At 46.8% G+C, this 27,073-nt stretch overlaps 1 protein-coding gene and 1 non-coding gene across 2 annotated transcripts in view; one reads left to right on the forward strand and one right to left on the reverse strand.

Annotated features, from left to right (window-relative positions):
- Window positions 1-27,073, reverse strand: part of N4BP1 (NEDD4 binding protein 1) — a 40,839-nt gene that overhangs the window by 5,906 nt on the left and 7,860 nt on the right. Inside the window, exons 2-6 of the mRNA XM_039880812.1 lie at window positions 14,398-16,091; window positions 7,452-7,582; window positions 5,577-5,673; window positions 3,229-3,336; window positions 43-150 (exon numbers count right to left, since the gene is read on the reverse strand). Of these exons, the coding sequence (XP_039736746.1) occupies window positions 43-150; window positions 3,229-3,336; window positions 5,577-5,673; window positions 7,452-7,582; window positions 14,398-16,091 (2,138 nt within the window). The remainder of the gene's footprint in view (window positions 1-42; window positions 151-3,228; window positions 3,337-5,576; window positions 5,674-7,451; window positions 7,583-14,397; window positions 16,092-27,073) is intronic.
- Window positions 9,623-9,741, forward strand: LOC120617432 (5S ribosomal RNA). Its single transcript, XR_005656913.1, has one exon. It is a non-coding gene; the product is annotated as a 5S ribosomal RNA (ribosomal RNA).

The following is a 27,073-nucleotide window of genomic DNA, read 5'->3' on the forward strand; positions in this document are numbered from 1 at the left end:
GAAACCAACTTGTAATGCAACACAATCTGGAAAAAGAAATACCTTAGGAAGACTTCCTTCCGGAGAAATTCTTCTAATCGAGGTCCACTTCTTCCCAGGGGATCATCAGGGACCATAAATATGTCCCCCACGAAGGTGTACTGCAGCAACCTACGACAGAGAATGACGGCAACGCTGGAGAAAATGCTACCGGTCGCTCCGGAACCGAGAAAGGAGCCTCTCAAAGCAGCCGTCCAACTGCAAAGCCACCGTCGCCTATAAACTTATAAAACTGCTTACTTGCCTAAAGGAAAAAGCACACCCTAGTTAAACCATTTTAACTTCCCTCTGGGATGCAAATACAGGAGCCTGAGAAACTGTTCTCAGCTGGCTGTCACCTTCCCATGAGGACTTTCAGGTTTCCGTCCGGCCCCGGGGAGCAGCTTCTCTCATCCTGACCTTCGATCTAACTTTGAAACCAAGACTTAGGACACAACAGGTGCCCAACAAAGGTTTAATTTTTGAAGAAACGTGTCTGACGAGAGAACAATTCTGAGATGTTCTAAATTAAATTACAGTGGCCAGAGAGAGATGACAGTAGTTAGCCAGTCCGCAGCCGACAGGACGGCCCCCGCTCCTGACTGAGCGCTGGCATGCCAGATGGACTTCTGTGGCCACCAGCAGCCGCCACGCACCCGCCCGTGCGTCAACTTCAGGACGGCTGCCCACACCTACCGGGGCAGGATGTCCTCCTTCCTCGCGGGCTGAGCAGCTGCCTTGGAACTGCCCCCACCTTGCCCTCTCTCGGCTCCCTCATCTGCAGTGTAAATTCTCTCAAAACAGCTACATCTTTCTCCCCGCCACACAAGGTGGAAAGCAGCACGGAGCCCAGGATGCGATGCCACCTTCTCTGGCCCGCCCCAGGCCCCAGACCCTCGTCCCTCTTCTGCTCACACGTGGCTCAGTAACCCTTTCTCTGAGAGAAGCTTTGGGCTGTGGAGGTTCCTTGTTTAACACATCCACTGGCAAACTCATTAAAGACAACTTAAAAAATATATATGAATAAAATCTGAGGTCAAATATAATTTATCAATTCTGGGGAAAATGTCAGGGGGGAAAATAAAGTCCAAGTGCCCAGGTTTGCCGTCCAGACCTTGGTTTCTGAGAGCAACAGGTTGGTGTGCAAGCACGGCCTTTACTGCATTCAAACCTGCATGTGCACAGACAGGCGTCCAATAAGTTCTGACAGTGAGCCCAAGGCAAAGATCCAACGGAAACACGTCCGAGAAGATTAATGGCTTGTAAACTGTGCCCGGAAGGTCAAAGACCAGTTCTCAGTTCAGCTATCAACAGCAGCTTTTAAACAACGTTGGGGTCAAAATGAATACAGTAATTAACTCTTACCTGGGTGTTTACAGCAAAATCATTTTCTGTAAACTCCTCCGATGACTCAACACAATACAAATATCGGACCAGGGGCAGCTGTGAAGCCCCGACAGCGGTGAACGGTGAGTGGTACTGGGCAGACGCAGTGTGCGTGTGCCCATTCACGCTCTTCGTTTCCGTGGGCACTTGCACGCATCGCTGGCACGCCACTGACCACTGCTTTTGGTTTAAAGAAACTGGCCACACGATGCTTCTTAAAGCAAAGTTCGGGGTTCGCTGCTCTTAAGGCGATTGGCCACGGTCAGCGTACCATCACAAGAACTTACAGCACTGAATGCTACACTCTCTTACTCTGGATGATATTCAAATATGTTTTCAATATAGATGACTAAACTACGATGGTAAAATACTCAAAATAAGCATCAAAAGTAAAATACTCTGCCAAGTAAAACCCCTTACCAAGTAAAACCCCTATCGGTATACTAACTCTGGTCCTGGTCCTATTCTCTTGCTTGAGTCACAGCTGTCATTAAACCAAACTGCAATACTGTGATTTATAACGTGAAATACATATATATTGCGGATGACCCAAACGTACATTTCTCACATAGATTCAGTCTTCTTCCGCAATTCCTGGCTCATAGCTCCCCAAACCCTTGGAATTTCCTCAGTGTTGAGAATGATTAAAAGAGTCTTCTGTTAATGAGGTGACTTTGGAAGCACCTAAAGATTGGGGGCCAGCTGCCAGGAGAACCAGCCCTGCGATTCAGAGGCCTGGAACTTTCCGTGCTACCCACCCCCCACTTCAGGGAAGGGGAGAGAGGCTGGAGATTGAAACGGTCATCTACGACCAATCGAGCCTGCGTGACGGGGCCTCCATAAACCCCACGAGGGTGGGGTTCGCAGAGCTTCTGGGTGGGTGAACGCGTGGAGGTTTGGGGAGCATGGGGCGCCTGCAGAGGGCATGGACACTCCTGCCCTTTCCACGCCTCCGTCGCCCTTGGCATCTCCTCCGTACGGCTGTCCTGAGTTATACCCTTGTACAATGAACCAGTAACCTAATAAGTATCATGTTTCTCTGAGTTCTGTGAGCAATCCTAGCAAATTAACCCAACCCAAGGAGGGGCCGTGGGAAGCTGACTTACAGCCAGTTGGTCACAAGTACGGGTGAGAACCTGGACTGGCGACCGGCATTCTGAGTTGGAGGGGGTCGTCGGGACCTGGTTAGTCAGAAGTCCAGGTCAGAGCCGGCGACTGTGACTGGCGGGGCGGGGAGGGGATGGGGGGAGGAGCCTGTAGCCCTTAGGACTGAGCCCTTACCCTGTGGAACCGGACGCTATCTCTGGGCAGACGCTGTCAGAGCTGAGCTGAAGTCCGGGACACCCTGCTGGTGTCTGAGGACTGTTTGTTGGCGTGGGGACTTGGGTCTGGGAACCCAATTTACCGACAGTCTTCATACTGCAGAGCTGAGTAAAGTAGGGAGGCCCGGTGACCTGCCACAGTGTCCCCCAGCATCAGGGCAGGGGCAAGGCCAAGGTGGGAGGTCACGTCTGCTACGTCACACAGCTAACGTAAAGTTAACTGTGCCACAGAGATGCGCCTTGCCTCCCGATGGCTCGCTGAGCGCTCAGAAGGCACCCTGTGGGCACAGCACGCCCGTATGTCCCCTGGCAGCCGCTGCTTTGCGCCGGGCCCTCCCACTTACCCGGAGCGGCCCGCCCTCCCACAGTCTTGGCCTGACGATCCTCTGCTTCCCTGTGTTCTGCAGGGCCAAGGTGAACACCAAACAAACAAAATGCAAACACAACCAAACAATAAACAACGAAAAACATTTTTCACCAAGGACAAAGAAAAAAATGTTACCTTTTTGTAATAATTTCTCTCCAAGAGACTGACTCAGTCACAAATTCTCTGAAGTTATCATTTGTTACAATTATGCCACCAGTTTTGTCCGCTAAGTGTAGCAGAAACCTATGGTAATATAAGAAAGGTTAAAATGGGCAAGCAGACATCCCTGGCTCACAGAAGAAAACAAAAGGATTCCTCCAAAGCATTTAACCAGGGCTGGGGAACAGGAACATTCAGCCCTTGTCAGCTGAAGATCAATCCGAAATGCTGAATACCTCTGAAATTATCGGTGTGATTATAAACGAAGGTCTGGTTTTCACGCAATCTAATTCTCTTTCTTTAATGATCTCAACTACAGTTACAGATTTGTATAGACAAGTTGTATTACCATCAAACAGTGGTAATAAGACAATGCACAAGGACCAAAGCAGAGAATGAATTATGAACTAAGAGTTGACAGGCCCGTAAAACTACTCATCAGTTTTTAGTTCTTAAGCTACAGTACTTTGGTTCTAAGATCAGCTGCTTGGTGCAGTCGGTCTTGCAATTTTTTTTTCTTTTCTTTTTAAAAATTTATTTATTGCAATTAAAGAAAAATTTGTAGGTTTACAAAAATTTGTAGGTTCCACTGACTTAAGATGTCTAGAACCGTCACTGTCCAGCCCACCTCAGAGATTCGCTCAAACGCAAGTTATGAAAAGACACGGGGTGATAATCACGCTGGAGGTCACTCACACTCCAAACCTCCTGAGATCTGGGATGACGTACGTTTTACCCCTTAGTCCGGATGACCACGTTTGTCTCAGGCAATGCAGACAGAGACAATGAAACAATAAATGAAGAGATTCACTGGAATTAAAGGGGCAAACAAACTGCTTTTCTTAGTACTACTGAGTATTTAAAGGGGGGATTAAAAAGACAAGAAAACAGGCCCTCGTAGTTTGAGATCTTAAAAAACCTTGGAAAGTAAATACGATTTTGCATTTTGGATTTATTAATGAATATTTTACACATTATTTCTAACTGGCATGAACTGTAAATGGTGATGTTTGCCCAAAGGGGTCAAGGAAAACAGGCAGTAAGGCCTCTGAGCGCATGCGCTGTCAACCAGGCCGTGGATGCCTTCTGCTAACTACCCCGGGAGCCACGCAGACTGAGCTCACGCTGAGGCTCAGCACGTGCACACGCATTCAAGACTCGGTGTGCAAAGAGGCTGCGGTGTTAGGGGATCTGAAGGGTCTTCCTGCCTTTCTCCCGGGATTAAAGGGTCCCTCCAACCCAGTCTCTAGCACCTGCTCACCGTGGCCCTGCCCCAACGAGCCGGCCGCCCTCAGCTTCCTCTCACGTGTTCTGGTGAGGGGCGACGGGCTCTCAATGGAAAGGCGCTGCGGATGCTTTGCAGAATGAATGTCCGCGGGCATCGCAGGCCCCTCACCCCCACGTAGACCCTCTTCTCCTGTCCCCCCCGTGTGGCTATCATTCCCTAGCTTGGGTTACAAGCTAAGCAGTGTCTTCAATGTGGGGCACTGAGGCCGAACCACTAGGGGCTGCAAGCGCTACAGGCTGAATACAACCAGGAGGGTGAGCGCGGCACAGGGAAGGCCTGGCTGGCAGCCACCTGGCGGGTTCCTGGAGATGCTGCGGGGTGGCCTCCACGTGCTCATGACAGAGGGCTGGGGACCGGTTCTAATGCACGGCTGTGGTGGGAACCTTCTCAGTCAACCACAGCAAACCCCCCGCCCCCTCGCTGTGACCTATTTGTGTGCCTTCTCTCGACTGCAGCATCCTTAGAGCAGGAAGTATGTCTGAGTCACGAGTCCTGGGACTTGGTTTGCGCTTAGTAAAGCTTTTAGAAAGAATGCAAAGGGCGCAGATCGAAGTTTGTCGTCTCAGATGCGCCAGCCCGAGAACTGCAGGTCGTTCCTGTCACAGCGTGGGTGGTGGGGACCGTCTCCTGTCATCGGGAAGGAACACCGAGGGCTCTGGCACCGCAATGACAGACCAAGTCACTGCCAGAAGTAACCAGGAAGAGACACTGTCTGCAGACCATGCGAGACTGTCACAGAGACAACATGACTTCTGGCATGCACCGAAGAAGGACTATGATTCAGCACCCGTTTGCACTCATGGATTCTCAGACATGATCTATTTTTTAAAAACTTCTAACTCAACAGCTAAACTCATACAGCAAAGACCATTACACGTATAACCTTAATGACCTTAAAATGTTAAAATCCTCATCCCGAGTCGAGTGAGTTCTTTCAGAATGTGGGTGCAGACGTGTGAAGGGCCATCTGATGGAGCAGGTGGCTGGCTTCTCTCCACCCCACACCCACCTGAGAAAGAAAAACGACCTTCCATACCTGTCGTCATGAGAAGCAATTCTCTCTCCAAAGACCATCCGAGCAGGAGTTAAGGACAATATTCCGAGCTCCTGGAGCTGGGTCAGGAAGTGCTGCTCTGTTCAGGGAATAAGTTGGACACACCTTGAGAAAAACGCTATCTGCCTAGCCGTTCAAGTACATGAAGGAACCCCCAAATACCTCACTGGGAGAGTTGTGGGACAACCTTTGTTCCTACTGACTCAGGAAGACTCAATTTTACTAACTCTCTGGGAAGGAAAAAAAAACAAACAAGCAAGATACATACTAAAGCAAATTAAATGTAAAAACTGACTTCAGCAATTTTTTGAACATAAAAAAGTTCAACATATTTGCTTCTTAAATGAACAAAGCTACGTTTAAAGACTCCTACTATGCAGAACTTTAAATCAGCACATTGCAAGCAGCAGAGGACAGACTGTGACGGCCGAGGCCCCCGAGAGGGCCGGGCAGCAGGGGCAGAGGGCAGGACGAGCTGCTCTGCCCTGATCGCAAGAAAGGCCTGCCCAGTCCCCAGTCCGGAGCCTGTCACGACTCCCACCAGCTGGCGCCCTTCCCGGCCCCCGTTATCTGCACAAATATTGACTGACTTTCATGGGGCGTGTCATGACAGGAGGGGGACGAAGGGCTGGAGCCGCATTCTAGAAAACCAGTGATATGAATACATAAATTATTTTCTACAAAACCAGTGATGGGCAAAAAGGATGCCCAAGCTCTGGCTCTGAGACCCCCACTTGCATTCGCCACGACAGATACGACAACTACAATCCGAGTTCAGCTGAAACGCCCCAACACAGTGTTTTTACTGTCCTAGAAATGCACACTACAGAAGGCTTAAAGCAGGGGCCCTAACTACCAGTCCGTGGCCTGTCAGGAACCGGGCCGCACAGCGGGAGTGAGCAGGCAAGCAAAGCTCCATCTGTATCTGCAGCTGCAGCCGCTCCCCAGCGCCAGCATCACCGCTTCAGCTCCGCCTCAGCTCATCCGACATTAGATTCTCATAGGAGCTCCCGTCCCTGGTGCCAAAAAAGGTCGGGGACCGCTGGCTTAAAGGACTTCCAGGGACCCTACTGCAAAAATAACTACAAAATGAGTGTCTCTGCCTCATTCCTCAAGTACCTTCTGTTAGGACAAATATGCTCTCCAAAATGGGGGAAGTTGGGAAACTCGGGAAACGTGCTTTTACCATTCCCACTTCAGCAGTGACGGGGTTCCACTTCCTGTGGGACGTGTGGCGTAAACCCTGTCCCCTGTCCCCCCTCCCAATCTGTTTCTAGGGATCTCGGGCGCTGCGTTAAGCGGCCTGAAACAGCCCTTTTGCCCATTATCTTACTGTGACCTGGGACACAAACCTTGTTTCTCTGGAATATTCCACGATTCACAATAGGCTCAAGCCTTCTGTGTGCGGCCCGCAGGTCAGCCACACAGCACCGTATGATTAACAGAGATACGTTTACATTAAGCTATTAAACAGTCCATTAAAAAGACGTTCTATCTGAGGGTTCCAAATTTACCAAGTGACCACTTTCCGAAATAATATTTAAAGAGGCAGAAACCCAGGCTGATGGAAAGACAAAAAGTCAAAAGTTTTTTGTTTTTGTTTTTTTTTAAAAAGACACATTTAATCTACTTTTTAGAAAGTCAAAGAACCTTGCTGTGCTGGGTGATGGACTCCCACGCGACTGCCCCCGGGCACCACTCTTTAACCCTCTGCTCCGCCCGTGTCTTCACTGGGTGCAAGGTTTACAGTTTTGTTTTTAAAGCTGCCGCCTGTGCCGCATGGCAGTGTGCGTGCCGCAATCCTAAACTCACTCACTACACATCTAATTAGAAACCCGGAAAAAAGGTTTGCCTCACCTGTGACATTAGGGTCACGCCGCGTTCTCCATTGTGGGACGAACACAGTGATGTTCCTGTTGCCGAGCTTCCAAAAATACTCAACTGCGATTGCGATTCCACGACAGGAAAAGAACTTTTTCAGGCCGTGGCTGTGAGAGAAGCAGCGACACTGACTTCAGCTTACGGCGTCTAAGGCGCTCAGGTTCCCCACGCAAGGGCGAGGCCCATTCACAACAGAGACATTCACAACGAGACCCTTTCTCGTTCTCTTTCACTGTTTGGGGCATCAAAAGCTCCAAAGCCGAGACAGAACCCACGGGAGGAGACGTGATTTTTAACAGCTTTACGGATTTCTCGTTACGATTTAATCGTGTGTGCTGTGGTGGCAGAAGGTACTTCGAGCTTCATGGTGGTACTTGCTTATTGCACTTTCTATTTTTGTCCTTTTTAGAGGAATTGCTCCTTCTACGGAATCCTGCCTGCTCTCTGGCCTCGAAGACTCTTCCACGAATGAGGAAGGAGTCTGCCGCAGAAGCAGAAGCAGCTGTGACCACGGCTGCTCGGTGACGGGGCTCCCACCAGTACAGCCTCCAGAGGCGGGGGGTGCCTCCAGCCCCGAGCGCTCCCCCGCGGTCCGGGCAACTGCAAAGCAGACTCTGTGCGCCGCTTCCGGGAAATGAGTCGAGGGGGCCAGACTCGGGGGCGTGGCAAGGAATCGGGGTGCTGAAGGAACCAGAAGGGGTGGGAGAGGAAACACACAAGGAAGGGCCCAGAAGGCGAGTCGGCAGACCTCTGTGAAGGCCAGACGGGCTTCCCAGGCCGGCCTCTTCCGTCCCCTCCCTCTGCCTACTGGAAATGAGCGAGTGTGGCTGTGCTGGCCCGTAGTTTATAACCCTTGGTAAAGAGGATTAAAAACTGTCCCCCACCCAAAAATCTCGTTAACAAATTAAAAAAAAAAAAATGAGGAAAAAATATTAAAATTTTATTCTCCAGCAGTTAAGTAAAAGTGGAGGTTAAAAAAAGCACTTTTTAAGTTTGAAACTTTGCAAGTGGCAATGCGTTCATCTCCCCCATGAGAATTAGGAAGAAAGCCAAACCCCAAACTGTGAGGCTGCATCACCCATTCAGCCCTGCGCCTCGACGACCGCCTATGTGCCGCCTACGTTGAACTCCGCGCCTGCGGAGCCATCTTCTCTCCGTGCCCAGTGTCTCCATGACAAAGCCATGTGGTGGGCACGTCCTTTCTTCGCTCGACAGTCCTGCCACCTCAGGCACGATGCGCCCCAAGTCAACTGTAGCCTCTCCTCATCCCAGCCCACCCGTGAACTCCAGTCACACTGATCCTGAAATGTGGCCACGGGACCTCTGACCCGCTTGGGGCCCTCAACGGCACTGTCTTTCCAAACCAACCAATGTCTGGCTCCAAGGGCCCCTCTGCCTCCAACGAGTCGGAAGGAGGGCTGGCCACCGCCGTGTGTCATCACACTGGGTTTTGGCCAGGTGGTCCTGCCATCTCAATCTTATTCTTCAGCACCCTGAGCTTTCTGTCACTGCTTTCTCTGTGTGCAACCTCTTACCTGCCCCGCTCCTTCTTCAAATCCCTTGGGACGCGCGATCCCAGCCCCTCTTCCTCTCCGATCTGTCCTTCACCTGGAACTGCTCTCCCGCACCACACACCAGAACCACAGGACTCAGGACGCTGGACTGGCTGAGACTCCGTGAGATGGGCAGAATGGAACACGTCCTGAGATGGTGACTCGGCCAGGTCACACTGCCAGAGGGTGGATGAGCTGGCACGAGACTCGGGCTGCCTCACTCCTGGGCCAGTGCCCTTCTGAGGACCCCACACTGGTACTGTCCCCAATAAATCTATGTTTTCATGAAGCAGGAAGGGGCTGGAAACGCAGCAAACATCTAACGTCCACAGGAGCGACTCAGACACTCCTGTTAGAGGCTAACGCCCTCTCTGTCCCCAGGAAAGCACAGGTAAGAGCCCGCTCCAGAGCACGGAGGAAAGTAAACGAGCCCATTCTTGATGAAATAATTCAGCCACGGTTTATTTGTCTAAAAGCATCCAAAACATGGCAAGAATGTAGCAATATGACATTTGATAGTGGAAAAAAGACGGGGGTAGTTTTTATAAAGGGGGGGGTCTTTTTTTAATCTTTAAAAAAGAATAAATCATTCCAGTCTATGGCCATGCCACCCTGAACAAGCCCGATCCCGTCTGATCTCGGAAGCGAAGCAGGGTCGGGCCTGGTTAGTACTTGGATGGAAGACCACTTGGGAAGACCGGGTGCTATAGGTGTAAAAAATAAAAAATAAGGGAGTGTAAACTGACAAGGTCCTTGCAATCAGTGAGGTCAACCAAAAGCTGCCTCGCCAAATAGATAGATAGATAGATAGGTAGGTAGGTAGGTAGGTAGGTAGGTAGGTAGGTAGATAGATAGATAGATAGATATAGATAAAGACAACACATCTTTAAAAAAAAAAAAAAGAAGAAATCATTCTAACTGCTTAACAGCCAGGACAGGCCTAGAGTTGATGTCAACCGCAGCCCAAAGAAAATACAATTTACGTTTCCCTTAGTTCTTAGAAAAAGCAAAGGATACACCTAAGTCCTGGAAAGAACAACCCTTGAGAGACATGCACTCAAGTCTGGAAAGACCTCTTCAGCTTCTCCATCAGACGTGAAGGAGCACTAACTCTTCCTCTTTCCCTGTGTGATTCTGGTGACAGAAGAAATGGGGGGACCTGGGGGAACTTGGGGATTTGGGGGGTGGAGCGCCCAGTCTCACTTCACTGGGTGACTGGGGCAAAAGGAAGGAAAGGCGAGTCGGTGAAATTCTGTTGCCCCAGGCCCTTCACAAGCTTGGAGGGTAAGAAGTGAGTTTCGAGAAGCACTAGCTAGCTCTAAACTAATTTCCAGAATGTTATCCTCGGTGATAAGATCAAATCATTTTTGATACCCTAAAATATCTCTAGAGCTGTTTTAGGAATAAAAACAGCAGTTTCGAGTCCTGGGGGAGAACACATGGATTTACTCAGGAAATAAAACTACGGGGGTGGGGGAGGGATCAAGTGGAGCCTAATTATTGTCTTCAGAAGACCAGAGGGCCCCTGACCTTCCTACTTCGACTCCTGCCTCCTGACCAGACAGAAACGCGCCGATCACCTGTCTCCCGACCTCTCTGCCATCGAACCGGCGTAGCCTGTTGACAGGGAAGCCCAGAACCCGTCGATTCTGATGCAGAAACAAAGGCTGCGCATGTGGTGACGCTGCTCTGTCTTCTGAGAAGGCCGATGCTCTGGGGCTCTCAGCTCCAAGTGCAGAATGCACGGCCATGAGGCCCCAGAGGCTGGGCGTGCAGGCTCCCAAGGGAGACTGAAGCTCCCATTCTCACACGGGTGGAAACAAGGTACGTGTCACCTGGCTGTCCCCCACGTTATAGGAGGCAGTCAACTAGAGGGAAGAGTGTCCAAAGCACAGACAGCAGATAAAAACCGATAGTGGCCAGAGAACCAGACAGGGCAGTGTGGGGAAGTGGGGAAAAGCTTTCTGAATGACCTGGGAAAGAGGGGTTTCTTTCTAGAGCTCCCACTTAATAAAAATAGCCATAGAACCCTGACATAGAAAAACCAGCGTGAAAAATGGTTGAAATGCACAGTTCTGGCCAGCGAAGGGGCAAACCTCAACTACATGGAAAATTATCTACCAGATAAGTCAGGTGCTCTTACACCGAGTTTCAGGCTGACAGAGCCCAGTGTTATCTGGCCGCACTGTGATGTCTAGCCACACACCGCAATTTCCATTCACTCATCATCTGACTCATTCACGGTGACAAAGGGGAAAAACCAGAGATGTGTGTGATCGGCAGCGCTCTGTAGGGCATTCTGGAATTTCTCACGGTGTGTGTGAACTGCAGACATCATCTGGATGGGCAAATCAACAAGCTTCTCCGAAATCCGGGGCAGGGTGGGCCTGAGCTGCTTTAGGGTGGGGTTCAAACCAACAGATCCTCTGGTTGAAGGACTCAAATTTCCTTTTTAACACCTTCCCCAACTAGCTGGGTGGAATGAGGGCGGTCTGCTTGGCAGTGCTTAAGCAACGAGACTTAGTATCCAAGGCTGGTGAGGCCAGACCGTCCCAAGCTCGGCTTCTGTGGGAAGAGGCAGGGCGTGTGGTGGCTCTGGAAAGAGACAGTCCGGGCCAAGGTCTCATTTCTGTGTAATCCTCGACAAGATTTTTAAGCCATTTCAAGTTATGTAAATTACAGATAATTTTTACCTTGCAAACTGATGTGAAGTGTATGTTTTAAAAGATAAAGTACAGTATCTGACACATAACAGGTGTTTCAGCTCTAAGAGTCCAAGTTTCCAAGTATTTATTGAATTAAATTACATGGCTTCCGTTAAAATTTAACCTAAATTGATCGCTGGCATAGAAACTGGAATTGCAAGCTATCGACAGGCTGTGAGAATTCATAAAACAAAAGCCCTAATACGTGCCATCCTAGGCTTTATTTTAATTCATCCACTTAACAAAGTGTCGCTGAGTGCCTACCATGTGCCAGGCACGGGGTCGCTCAGAGAACAGAATAGATACGAATCACAGTCTTCATAGGATTTACAGTCTGTAATTCACATTCCATATTAAATTAATTAATTTAGAATAAGGGTTTTTTTTTTTTTCAACTCTAAAAAAAACATTTTGAGGTGAAATTCACATGACATAAAACAATCCCTTTAGAATGAATGACGCCGTGGCATCCAGCACGTGAGCCATGTGGGGCAGCCGCCCCTTCTAGCTTGTTCTACGACACTCTCATCGCTCTGGAAGAAAACCCTGTACCCACCGAGCAGCTTCTCCCCAGTATGAACGCTAATTTTAATTACTGATATTTTCAAATCACTCTACATCAAATTAAGAATAAGTCTGTCTTGCAAAAGTGTTGCTTTTAAACTGAGACATCTGTGAATTCAAAGAAAATCGAAACCCTCCCCAAATAAGCAGTTTTTTAAAGAATTAATGTCAGTCAGCTTGTGGTTTCCCTTAGTGCCCTGGTTCAGAGGTTTTCAAGAGATGGTACTGCACCCACGGGTGTGAGGAAACATGTGGGAGTGTCTGAGGCTGTCACAATGACCGTGTCCAAAGTGCGAGGGACCAGTTACACAAAGCATCCTGTCCCGGACAGACAGACCACTCCAATGCCAGCAGTGAGCCCTCTGAGAAGCACACTCGCTACTACTCCAGAAAGCTTCTTAGAAAAGCATCATCACCGCCACTCATTCTCCGGTAATTTGCATTTATCCTTTGAACACCAATGTGGGAACTCTTTCCACTACAGAAAAATGAAAAAGGATTACTACTACTCACAACCGCGACCTAAATTTACATGGTCCTGTGGCCTGAGGAACGGCTGGGCTTGACCGAGGGTGCCTGCTGCTGTGCTTACACTCCCACTGAAGACAGTGCTGTGCCGCCCTGTGCCATTTGCTGGGTCCCCCCCGCCCCATGAACTGTCAGAAAACAAGGTGACACGACAATGAACGGTATTATCTGGAATGAAGACAAGTATATTACATATTTTTACCGTTCCTCTTCAAACTTTAACGTGATGCTGGTATTTTCCTTCCTTCCTTTTTGACGGCAAAGTGCAGAACCAATAATTCACTCAGAAAATAAAAATCGAGAGTTCTTTACTTTAAAAAATAGATACTAAAATATTTATAGGTGAAATACATGGTCTGAGATTGCCTTTGAAACAGCGCAGGTGGAAGGCAGTAAGTAGGTGGGGCGCCCACAGGCCGTGAGTTGCTAAGGGCCGAAGCTGGCTGATGGGCACACCACAGGGATCCCAAGTGCACGGACCATGGGATTCATTAGTTCTCTCCTGGCGTATTTAAAATAACAAATATGTGAACATGCATTTCAGTAATAAACCTTAGTTTTCAATCCCGGCGAGTATAAAATGAAGGCATTAACTGATCTTTCAGAACTCCTAGGAAAGAGGTCACATCAGCATTCAGCAATTCGACTTCTCCCCTACCTTCCGCATGCAGGCACCCCGTTTCTTGAATTGCATGTCTTCTGCAAAATCAGTGGAGTGACTGATTTTGAAAACCGGAGGGAGACTTTTACCTGGCAGTGGTCGAAACGGTATGACAAAGATGTGCTTTACGACAGGGCGAAAAGCAATGGATTGCAGTGAGTGAACTGAGCGGGCAGGAGCCTGCCCCCACCTCAGTCTTCCCAGCCACTATACTAGACTGCCCTTAGAGAAGAAACCCAGTGTCACACTGAGATATAAAACCAGAATCCTACAAGCGTTCTAAGACAAGTTAAACAGAAATGATCACTGAACTGTTTTTACTAAAGACACGAATGCAAACTTTTGGTAAGAGCCGAAGCTCATAAAGCAGCTTAAACTTGAAAAAAAGAAAAGAAGAAAGAAAAAGAAGAAAGAAGAAAGAAAAAAGCAGCTTAAACTGACGAAGTTCCCTAGGAAAGAAACTGCTGTCACTCTACCAACAAAAGTATACAGAAGTACCACGCCTGTCATCACTGCACACTCTTGGCTAGACACCTGGCATTTTGTAGCATCGAAAGACAGAACAATCCCTTCTTCGCCTTAAGTTCCATCCTCGTTCTCAGAACCTTGAATTGAGAACCTAATGATTTAAAGTCTGCACGTCACTTATCACTAGGCCTAGCGGGGTGAAAAAAGTCAAACTTTCTATCATCCCTTGCTCTCAGAAGTACAGGTTCGGCCGGGTGAGGCAAAGTTTACAATCTAGAAGATGGACTAACAAAGCTTTTCCAACCAGCCGTTCCCCCTCTCCCCCTTAGGTGAGGCTAGAGATCAACTAGACACACGGGCTGGTTCCCATAAAAGCACGGCAGCCTGGGACACTGCTCGGGGCCCTACTCAGGACCGTAACGGCGTCTGCGGAGAGAACTTACGTAATTGCAACGTTGCTCCCGTCTATAACGATGTGTTTCAGATCCATTCTCCCTGGTTCGTTTTTCAGCTCCAGCTTGTAGGGTACTTTCAGAGTATCTCGAAAGCGCTGAACCCCCGTAACCGAGGAATCGATGGCGTCAGAAGGTCCTGCCGACCTCGCATCAGAAACCGAAGGTAAGAGCTGGGGCGGCGGCACTGGCGTCTGAGAAAGGGCCGGGCAGTTTGGCTTCGCTTGGGCAGAGCTCCCGCAGCCCGAACGGTTTTCGCAGACGGACTTCATGTTATTTGGAAGCAAGGGTTCTCCTTGCTGCTGCAAACCGTTTTCGGGGAAAAGTGGAATTCTGGGCTGGTGACCCGAAGCTCCTCTTGAAACAAAACCGACGACTTCTTTGGGACTCGAAGGGGCAATGGAGGGTGGGAGGCCATCGGTTTCAAGGTCGGTTTTACTGCTGTAGATCTGATTTGAGCCCCGGATGTCTTGTTTCTGTTCTGCTGGCCCTGTTCTGAAAGAATTAATTTTGCAATTTGAGGTACACGGTTTGGATTCTCCTTTGAATGGTAACTGAGGAAATTTGGCTACCATATTTTGCTGTGTGTGAGTTTGTGTTTTCTTTGGAGTGGAATCCACTGTAAGCTCGTTTATGCTGCTACAAACACCCTTATTTTTGGTTTTGCTAGTCTCTGGATACACATTACCAGGTGAAAATTCTCTGTCTTCTTGGAACCTTTTATTTTCTTTTTCGATTTCCTCTAAAAGCAATAATGGTTCAGTAGATGGCCCATACTCCCTTATGACCTTCTCGACAATTTCTTGCGAATAGCCCATGGTTTTAAAAAAGTTTACGAGGATGTTGTATTCCATTTCCTCAGTAGTGTCTTTTACATCTGGACTGAAATTTTCAGCATCAGAAGAACCCGACAGGTCGATGACTGCACTCCCGGCCGACGTCTTTCCATCATGGAAAAGCTCCCCCTCTTGAACATTCTCCAAAGAAAACTGTTTCTTGGTATGCCTCTCTTCGGAATCGGAAAACCTCCTTTTGTGACAAACTCTGCCTTTGCAAAGCGCCTCTTCATCCGGGGTCAGACCGTTTATTGGAACAAAGAGTACATCTTGTGAACTTGAGAAGACTGTGTCCATCTGTTTTGTAAGCTCAGAAACAGGAGTCCCAGCTTTATTTCTTCCATCTTCCTGCAAAACGACTTCATCTCTGGAAATATTCTGCCCTGTGGCGGCACTCTGTGTAAACTCTGTTTGTTTAGAATCTCCGACTTCAATAACATCATCATCTCCTGTATCAAACAGATTCTCCTCACCTTGTGTGAGTGTCAAAAGTTCTTTCTTCAAGGAAGTGGGCAAAATCAGCAAGTCCATTGTATAATTGTCTGCACGGGCTTCCACGAACTGTTTAAATTCCCTTTTCACCTCTGATTCTTTCTGACTGTTGGGCAGGTTCTCATTATTCTCAAAGAGCTTTACGAACTGCTGAATGTGACTCCTGGCCATGACCACGGCTTCCGCACTCCCCCGGATGCCGAGGAGCCCGGTGTCCAGAACGCAGAGATCCGCAGAGGTGTCCTGAATCAAGCTCTTCAGAAACAGGCTCTGCGCCCCAACAAAGATGCAGTGCATGGCCTTGGGGTAGCATTCCCTTTCCTCTAGTTCAGGTTCACAGATTCCTTTAATATATTCCTGCAAGGAGGAGACAAGAAATTAGATCAGTCTACGAAAGCTCTTTACAACACACGTATCAGGTTACACATTAATTACAAACGTCGAGATGTACGAAAATCAAAAGCATGCTAATAACTTTGGAAAAAAGGCCAGGATTTAAAGAAAGGATGTAAAGTAACACACATAAAGTTGCTTAACTGTTTTTAGAGGAACTGAAAACGTAGCACCTACATCTAAAAGGCAGGTATTTACCACTTTCAATAGTGCACCTTGCAACGTGATCGTAGGGGTTTGCCCAGCTTCGCAGGAGAGAATCACGAGGCTGGATTTATTTACATCTTTAAAAAGCGAACATCTCTGCTTGCTGCCAGTCACTTATTACTACTGTGACACAATTAAGGGATAAGATAATCAGGTCTAACAATGTACTCCAGAACCTTGACCTTTGCTTCACTACTACTGCCCTTTGTTTCCAGATAAAACAATTGATTTCTTGAAAGCATTAAAAAAAACCCACCAAGGTTAATTTAACACCAAAAAAGTTTTTTCCAGCTGGCTGGAACAATGTATACCCTATATAATCTGACATCTGTTTCCTAAGAAAGACCAGACTGGTTCAACGTAGACCTGTATATAAAGAACCAAGAATCCTGGACAGTAAGTACTGCCATTCTCAGATACAGCGCTGGGGTTTCCACTGAAATTCGGTACTGAAGGAGGCCTGGATGAATTAAGAAAGAGAACTGGGTTCTTTTTCAATTAGGTTGCTATGGGAGGCAGAAGTGTGAACCAAGCAAACACGTGTGCGCCACACACACATCAGCAGTGGGACATACTCTATTCATAACGTGGCATAGTCAGTTCCCAGGCTCAAATTCCAGACATACAACTGGTGACCTGCTCAAGTTACCTATCCCCTCTAACCCCGGTTTCTTCAACTGCAAGACAGACATGAGGATAGTGTAATCTTAAGCATCTGAGAGAATGCAACGAGATGATGGTGTAAAGATCTGACAATAGTGTCTTGCACATGGCAAGTGCTTAATAAACAACAACACTGTTACTTAAATCAGTGAAAATGTTCTAGACAGACATTTGTAAGAAATAAGCCTGGATGCCTGATCTGTGGTTTAAGATCAGATTGATGCTACCAAAATGATGCTATTTAAAAGCTGGACCGGTGCAGCACCAGTTACATACAACGAGCCTCTGCGAACCTGCACCCACGGTGTAAACTTATTATCATGGCCAAACATCCTCAGCTAGTAAGTTATACACAAGTGCACACAGTCCTTGTTCACACATTTAGAACCACAAAATCCCTACGGGCAGACAAGACACCAGCAATATGAGGGCAATGCCACAGAGGGAAAGCTCAATCTAAACACGGGACTTTGCTTCCTTATGTCCTTCTGGATAATAAACCCAGAATGTTTGTGGGCTTAAAGTAAATAAAGAATGAAGGCGACTGGTGCTGAACAGGAGCCCTGCTTTTTCATTCAAGCAGTTTGCTACTTTGTAACATGGTAACTAACTGCATTAAGCACAAAGCACAGTAACCCATCATCCTTTTCTGCTGGATATGCAAGCGCAGTGTTCAATACTGATGTCGGCATCCCTGAAAACCTCCAAACGGACATTCCAAAACCACCTGTTTGAACTTATGCTGCATTTAGTTGTGGTTTGAAGTTTTTTAACGTTTTATTTTGAAGTAATTATAGGTTCACAGGAAGCTGTGAAGACAGTACACAAAGGTTCTGTGTACTCTTCAGTGCTCCCTCCAGCTACTACATCTTACATAATTACAGTGCCGCAGCAACACCGGGACAGCTCCACTGATAACGGTGTACGCAGCTCGTTCTCTGCCATTTGAGCACATGTACGGATTCATAAAAATACCACTTCGATCAAGATACAGAATTATCCCATCGCCACAAAGATTTCCTCTGTGTTAGCTCTTTGCAGTCATGTTTACCCTACCTCCACCTACCATCCCCCCCCACCCCCAACCACGAATCTGTTTTCATCGCTACAATTCTGTGACTTCAAGAATGTTACATAGATTATACAATATGTGACTTCTGAGACTGGCTTTGGAAACTCAACATACTGCTCTTGAAATCCGTCCATGCTGCTGCATGCATCGCTAGTTCATTCCTTGGCACCACTGAGCACTAGTCCGCGACATGGACAAACTACAGTTTTTTAACCCTCTATCTACTGAGGAATATTAGTAATTTCTGTCTTCTTTCCTCAGTGTGGCTACCAGGTTTGTCAATTTTATCGACTTTTGTTCAACTGATTTTCTCTACTGTTTCTGTGTTTTCGGCTTCATTGATTTCTGCTCTTTATTTTCCTCTGCTTGCTTTGGGCTTGGTTTGTACATCTTTTTCTAGTTCCCAGAGGTGGAACCGTAGGGCAGTGAGGAGACCTCCTTTTTAATGTAATATGTTATAAGTCTCCCTTTCGGTAGTGCTTCGGCTACATGCCACAAATTTTGATGTTGTAGTTTCATTTTCGTTCAATATATTCTTAAAATTAATTTATCCTGAAATTTTTCAATATTCAAAAGTGTGTTGTTCAGTTTCCAAGAATTTGGAGATTTTGTTACTTGTCGGTTATTGATTTCCAGTTTGACTCCTTTTGGTCAGAGAACACACTTCTATGATTTCGATCCTCTAAATTCGTTGTTTTATAGCCCGGGAGATGGTCTGTCTTATGTTCTGTGTGCACTTGAAAAGAATGTATATTCTGCTCTCAGTGGGTAGAATGTTCTGTAAATATCTCTTAGAATCTGGTTGGTTGATGGTGTTGAGTTCTATTTCCTTGCTAATTTTCTAACGGTTCTACTAATTCTTCAGAGAAAGATGTTGAAGTCTCCAACCATGACTGTGGACTTGCCAGCTTCTTCCAGTTCTACCCATTTCTGCTTCATCTCTCTTGCCGCTCTGCTGTTAGGAACACACGCACTTAGCATCACGTCTTCTTGGTGAATTAACCCTCTTGTCATTCGTCTTGGTGATGTCTCTTCATTAGTAGGTGTGGACTATTTACTTTGAATAAAATTACTAGTAAGTTTGGATTTAAGTCTACGATTTTATTTGTTTTCTGCTTGTTCCCTATTTTTAACTCCTTTTTTCCCTATCCAGCCTTCTTGTGCATTAGAATCTAGTATTTTTACTGCATTTTAACTATTTACGTACTTAAAAAAATGGTCGTTATCAATGACGATATACCTAACTTTCACAGTCCACTTAAAATCAACAGTCTATCACTTTAAGAGAATGTATACACACCACCACCTGTACTAGTCATGTCTTTTATTCTCAATATCCTATATTCTGACATCCTGGGAGGCCTGTGAGGCCTAGAGAGAGACTCACCCTCCCCAGGCCAGCTACTCCTGGGGCTGAGGGACAGCTTGCTTGGAGCATGCCCTTCACGGGCAGACTGCTGGACCCCGTGCTGTGCCGTCACCCATCTTCTCCTCGCTCATGTACAAAGCCAGTATCCCCCCTGCCCTGTATCAAGCCAGGGCCAGGTAACAGACTACTAAGGACAGCCCGTTGCCCCAGAGCCCATACGAATCATCCAAACCAGCGCACCCTAAACTGCCTCCTCGGCCTGGCCCTGCCTTTCCCCTTGCTCCCGCTTCTGCCTCCTGACCAAAACCTGATGCTTTACCTGCGGCCCTGAGTGGCGAGGCACACCCCCTTCTCTTGGGAAATTTAAGTAATCGAAATCTTCAAATCTTTCCATGGCACTGACCCCTCTGCACCATCATGCAGTCACCTCCATAGCTTAAAACCCCATGGGGACGATTTTAAGAACAAAGCCACTAGAGAGGTTCCTTTACTCCTGGTCTCTTTCCCCCTGCCCTCCCCGCTTCATGCTACGCCGACCTTGCACTTACATAACATCCATCTGAAATCCCATCAGATCTTACAGACTTTGCTTTCGTCCATTAATTCACCCTAAAGAACTCGAGGGGAGAAAGCTATCTATTCTCTTTGCCCCGGTATCTGTCATTTGCGCATGAGGAACGTCCTTTGGCAGTTCTGAGCAGCTCCGGGCAGTGGCTTCGCTTCAGCTCTGCAGCTGGCATGCTTCCCCATGCTTTCCTGCACTTCCGTTCTCCAAAGGTAATCTCGCTGGATAGAGAATTCCAAGTTAACAAGCTTTTTCACCACTTAAACACAGTGCCCCTTCTCTGGCTTCCATGGTTCCTAACGGGAAATCGCTTCCCATTCTAATTGCTGTTCCCCTACATGCGAGTTTTCCCCAGATAGCGTCATGATTTTACTGTCTTCGGCTTCCAGCACTGTGGCTTTGATGTACCTGGATGCAGAGCTCTGTGGGTTTATTCTGTGAGTCCACTGAGCATCCTGAATCATTATGTTTACATCTTCTGCCAAATTTGTGAAGTCCTCAGCCATTATTTCTTCAAATATTTTCCACCGCACTTTCTCCTCCACTCCTCTGTTCAAATTAGAAAACTTCTACTGTTCTATCTTCGAATTCACTTTCCTCTGTCACCTCCATTTTAAAATCGAGCCCACCCAGTGAGTTTTTATTTAGGTTATTGTGTTTTTCAGTTCAAACTTTTCCATTTGATTCTTCTTTACATCTTCTATTTCTTTGCTAAATCTATTTTTCTATTAGTTCTAAGAGTGCTTTTGATTGTCTGTTGGAGAATTTCTATGATAGAGGCTCTAGAGTCTTTGTTAGATAATTCGACATCTGTGTCATCTTGTTATTGGTGTTTGCTGTCTTTTGTCATGAGAGTTGATATTTTCCTGGTTCTTCATATGCCAGGTAATTCTGTATTATATCTATCTGAATATTATGAGACTCTAGGGTCTTATTTAAGTCCTATAAGGAATACTGACACTTTTGTTCTAGCAGGTGACTGACCTAGGTTCAGGCTAGAAGCTGCCTTCTATAAGCTGTGATTCCACAGAAGTTCAGTTTTTAAAGCCTCTGCAATGCTATTTGTATCTGTCCCACGCGTGCTAGAAATTCTCAACAGCACTTCTGGGTGATATGGAAAAAAGGGTAGCAATGTATTCAAAATCCAAAGAAAAATAATTTTCAGTCTACGATTCTACCCCATCCATATTACACATCAAATATCAGGCAGAACGAAGGCATTTCCAGATATGCTAAAGGCTGAGAAAATTAGTCCCTTGGACTCTTTTCTTGAGGAACTATTTTAAGATGAAGGTCACCAAAAATATGAAAGATAAAATAACAGGTCACGGGCAGCATCTGTGGCCCAGGGGTTGGGGACTCCTGTCAGAGGCATTCTCCCAGTTAAAGAGGCTCAGTGAATAGATGACCTAAAGGAACATTTGTAAAATATTAGGGATATGTTTAAAGCAAATCTCACAAGTAGATGGAAACAGGGCAGATAAAAATTCCAGGAAAAATTAAAAGCCATATCGGAAAAAAAACAAAATGTGATATAGTATATGGCTTTGCAGTGAGTAGTATTTACATAAGTTGTAATTCTATAAATCCTGTTTCTTGCTTTAAAAAAAAAAAGAAAAAGGAAAAGAAAAAAGCTATACTGGTCTTAGTCCATGCCAGCTGCTGTAACAACTACCTATGACTGGGTGGCGTATCAACCACAGAAGTCTGTTTCTCAGTTTTGGAGGCTGGAAGGCCGAGATCAGAGGGCCAGCAGGGCCAGGTGAGGGCGCTCTTCCAGGCTGCAGGCGTCCTGTTCACCCTGGCAGGGCCTCGCTCTCATTCATGCGGGCGCTGGCTCCTCCCCTTCCCCCCCAACCAATTCACTCCCTCAAAGGCCCCACCCCCCAGCACCATCGCACTGGGCGGTAGGATTTCAAAATGTGAATTCCGAAGGGACACAAATAGCAATTGGGAAAATGGGGGTGGCTTCCGCTCATCATCTAACTTAAAGAGAGTGACTAATGCCTAAAGTCAGTAAGAAATAGTAGTATGTTACTTACAGACTAACCGCCTCGAGGAAGCTGGGGAGTAGAAGCGAGGGACTACTATTCTCTACTACAGAAAACCACTGAGCTACTTGAGTTTTTGTTTTAAACACCTGCATATATTGTTTTGGTACACTCCCTACTTCCTAATTTTAATAAAAAATTACAAAGTAGATGCATAACATGCTGTGATGCTCTATCAGTGATAGCGGTGGCCCTACATTTTAAGTTTTGCTTGATTCTTGTTTAAATAATTCGCGGTTATGAAATATTGATTCATTTTTGAAACAAACATTTTCTATTATTTCTGTTACTTTTCTGGATTAATTTAATAGAAAAATATTCTGCAAGAAGAGCTGTCCAAAAACGACGTTACTAATTAATTGTGTGATTTAGGATGCTCTCGATCCTATGCAACCAAAAGAAATGTGAAATTAAACTAGATGATGAGACAAGTTAACTGCGAAGACCAGTGCATAACTCTAATTTCGATGTTTTAAAACAGATTTATTTTTTAAAGCAGTTTTAGGTTCATGGTAAAATTAAGCAGAAAGTACAGAGATTTCCCATGTAATTTTAAAATGACAATCATAAAGTAAGTCCCTATGTTTTTACCAACTTTAGTCCATTTAATACATTTGAACCCACTGAAAAAACATACTCTGAATAAAACTGTCAATCTGATGTGTTATTTGCAAACAAATCGATTTACTTTCCATAGCTCACACAATCCTTTCACAGCAAGTGCTGTTCTCTGGGATATATGTGGGTACTATTTAGATCATTATCTTTCAGAGAAAGCGATCGAGGTGAAGTTGGACTCTGAGGAGATTCTAGCTCAGCAGAGCGCCCACGGCTCAGTGCCTGAGCTCTAGGATGACCGGCAGAGCAATGCCCAGTGCGGGCAGGGCTGTCTGCCATCGTCCCCCCAGACAGCTTAAGATTAATTTAAGAATAACTGTGTAGTTCTGAGGAAGAGTTGTGCTAATAGCCTGTTACAACTTCACACGCACAAAATTCTGTGTAAGCGCATGCCCTAAATCCCTTGAGAATGAGCCTTAATTTTTTTTTCATTAATAATTTTCTCTTGAGAATTACTAGGTAGCAACAATTGCTTTTTATACTCAAGTTCAGAGGTGAGCAATATGGACACAGGTATACAGTATTATTACATTCTAGGAGATGTTTGGCCATCAGTTGTACTGGTGAGAAAGATTCCGCGGATCTAAACAGGCATCATTTGCACTTTGCTGTATCTGCTATCTGAACACTTGAACGTTAGTCAAAAACTGTTTCCCTATCCTTCAATATTCGTATTGTTTTACTTTACTAAGGCTTTCAAGGGAAGAAAAGGGGGAGCGTGAATCTAATAACTTCCCTTGCATATGGCAAAATGCATGTCTATTAGCCTACCTCGGAGAACCCCAGCTCTCCACTCTCACATTTCACAAATCCAGAGAGAACACAGCTAAAACCAGAAAGGATCCAAGCGGCTACTGAACAGTGCGGGTTTGACCTGGGCAAAGTTTCCTCAGCGCCAAGGTTCAGCAGCTATCACCTCCCATTACGGGCGCACACACTCAGGGGCCTTGTCGGCTTGCCTCCCACTTCGGCATGTGGCTTGAAGCAGCTGACCGAAAAGTGTAGAAGGAAAAGCATAGGGCGCTACCTGCAAAGCACCCAATGGCAAATGACAACTGACAGCACAGGTGCAAAACCAAATTTAAAGACATAAAGGTTAAAAGCCATAGCAACTCCAGATCAGCTATCACGAGTCTAGATCTAACATACTTTGGCAGCTGTCAGGAGCATTAACCACGCCCTGGCACAATATGACAAGACACTCAAGTGGACCACAAATCACTGAGGAGAAACTGCAGGCAAAGGAGCTCTTAATACATTACAGAGAGAGTTCTAGAATGGTTCAGACCAGCAGTTCTCAACTCTGGCTGTGCACTCCAGAACTCTAAAGATCTCGTATATTAAGGAGATTCTTGCATAAATGGTGTCGTATATCATCTCTAAAAGAAAAGAGGTTTTAATATGGTTTGTAGACGCGAGTCCTACAGGATATATACAAATTAGAAGCACCATATAAGCCTTAGAAAAATCAAACTTTTAAACATCATTAATCTATGAATCCGTAACAGGTCCATTTTAGGTTTCTACCTGGCCATCTACGTTAATAACACTGCTATAAATTTAATAATAACCACATGAGCCACTTTTACAATAAACTTCTAGCATTTGCTTTCTTTTCCTCAATTTTCCTTTTCTTTCTCCTCAATCTCATTTCTAAAATGTCGACCAAGTTCTTCCCAGGAGGGGTGTGTCTTGACTGCCCCGCAGGAAAGGACTCTAGAAACAGGGCCAGGGGCCCACTCCGTGTCCACCCCCGACTTCCTCCCCATCATGCTCGAAATCTCTGTCCACGGCTGCTACAACGGGCAGCACCCCTATCAGTTTATTCTTCACTCTTCGCCAGACACTGTCTTAGAGCCCCAAGTTCATCTGTCCCTCTTCCCACTCTCAGTAAAAGATGGGGTTTCGTCAGAGCCCAGAGGCCAACCCACGACTCCCTGTGCTTGTTTCCATCTAAAAAAGCCACCTTTCAGGAACTCCTTCTCCTTGCTTCCTTTTCTAAGCCACGTGGCCCCTTCCCAGCCTTGAGTCGTCGCTCCCTCTCACCCGCCCCCGCTCCTCTGCCTACACGCGTGCGTGGGGTCCCCGACCCCGAGAAGGCTTCCCGCAGCCCCACCGCCTATGCAAGGACCACTGCAACTGTCTTTCCATCTTCACACTTTTTGAAAAAGTAGCCTCAACTCCCATTTCACTGTCAAGCCCTTGCAATCTGGATTCGACCCCGGCTCCAAATGAAAGCTCTTCCTTGAACGCCAAGAATGATGACAAATGCGAAACTGGAAGGGCCCGCTCGGCACTCCCTGACTTCAGCTCTCTGTAGCCCGACACTGTTGACCAACTTCTTGACGAATTCTTTCCTCCACCCTTCTGAGCTGCCACTAGCTGTCGTTTACTTCCTATTTTTCTGACTACTCCCCCAGTTCCTTCGCGGCCTCCTCCGATGGCACCGTGAAGGCAGAGAGGCCCGTAGTTCTGCTCTGGTCCTCCCCCTCAACGAGACTCCCATGGACTCTTCAGTCCCCACCCCCACTGTTACTTCCCTGGGGATGACTCCAAATCTCCCTTCCGGCCTTTAATGCTGTAAGGTTGCAGACAATACCCGGGCATTCTGACAAGTGCCTCTAACTTAGAAGGTCTGCCTCAGAGCTCACAGCTCTCCCCGACTCCACCTTTGGTCCAGGTCGCCTGCCAATGAAACCCGGTCCCCTGGACTCAAAGCTCCCTTCCCTGTTCGTCATAGGCAATCCTTCACAGGCCCTGCTCCACGTGAACGCCGGAACCAACTGTTGACTCTTCTGTTGCCAGGCTTGTCACACTCCACCCCCGGACGACAGTATCAAAGTGGTGCCTGAAAGTAACCCGTTCCCACTCCCTTGCAAGAGTAGCGAAGTTCTATCTGAGAGCGCAGCTGTCTCCACTCCCTTGCAACTGTACCAGCTCCGCGAGCGCGGCCACCGCACTTCCTCGTTCCAAAACGCTGCGAAGCCGCTGCTGCGTAGCATTAAGGCTCAAGATCCTTGGAACCACTCAAAGGCCTCTGTGGTTTGGACTTCAGCACGTTTATTTTTGCAGCCTAATCTAACCTTTCCTCCCTTCCACTCTTATCCAAAAACTGGGAGGGAGGTCGTGTGTGGGGGGAGACGGTATGTTTTCTAAACACGACAGTATCTTATTTTTTAATTTGCAGCATTTACCAAAACTTTACTAGACAGTGTGGAGACCAGCCCTGGTCATTTAACACTGGTTCTCAACCGGGGGTGATTCTGCTCTTCCTGGGGGGACTGGCAATGTCAAGGGACATTTCTGGTTGTCACGCTTGAGGGCATGCTCCTGGCACCTCAGGGGTAGAGACCGCGCTGTGCCAGACATCTCACAATGCACGATGGAGCCCCTGCTTTGTCAAAGCATGAGCTAACCAAAATGCTGACAGTGCCCCTGCTGAGAAACCCTGAACCGATGAACAGATGACTAACACGCGCACATCAAAACAAAACGAGAAGTCTGAGAACACCGGCGGACGTCCGGTCAGAGTATCAATGATGTGGCTAACACTCTACGAGGGAAAGCGGCCAGAATGGCCCCAAAAGGATGTGTGCTCCATTTTAATCGTCTGCATACAGTTGGGAAAAACTATCAAGTACTTTTAAGTACGGAAAAGGGCTGGCCTCGTGACCAGAATGGGGCGCGCTCTTCGGCCGCCCAGGGATGAGTTCTCTGGGCAGCTACTCTTTGTCTGAATCACCATTCACTTTTGTTTAGGGCCTGGGCTGTGATGCTGTACGTTAAGTGTAGACTTTTGTCCAGCAAAGATGCCAATTATCTCAGTCTGGTATAAAAGATATCCCAAAGGTTATGATTTCACTGTTTTGCAAGACATCCGATTTATATCTAATCAAGCGATTTTATTCCACCATTTTTTTTTTTTTAAAGTGCTGATAAAAACTTATCCTCAAATGTTCCCTGAACCACGTACGTGCTGTTGGCCCCCTCATTCATAAGTTACATGACTGTCTGAAAGTCAATGTTAGTAACTTTTTAAAATTTTACACTTTGGCATTTTTGTAGGACCCATGGAGATGGCCACGTCAACTCGACTGCTTGGAGCTATTAAACTGAGTGGCCCAAGACAGCCACCTCCCTGGCCATGTAAGCCCAGGCACGTTTCGTTTTGGTGCCCAGAGTGAATCCCAAGCAGAGAGAGAATTCACTAGTACTGCATCCCTGTTCTTTTTTCTTCTCATTTTGCATTATTTTCGCTTTACGTTTCTTGGCCACATGTCCCTTTCCACACTGGCTCAGGGACTGGGAGCTATGGACAACCAGGTCAGTCTCAACTGTAGCATGCACAAACCTAGTCTGCAGAAAACAAGGATCTATTTTCTGTTAAATGAGAGACTATAA

The sequence above is a fragment of the Pteropus medius genome, unplaced genomic scaffold (genome assembly GCF_902729225.1).
Source record: "Pteropus medius unplaced genomic scaffold, Ma_sr-lr_union100, whole genome shotgun sequence".
NCBI lineage: Eukaryota > Metazoa > Chordata > Mammalia > Chiroptera > Pteropodidae > Pteropus > Pteropus medius.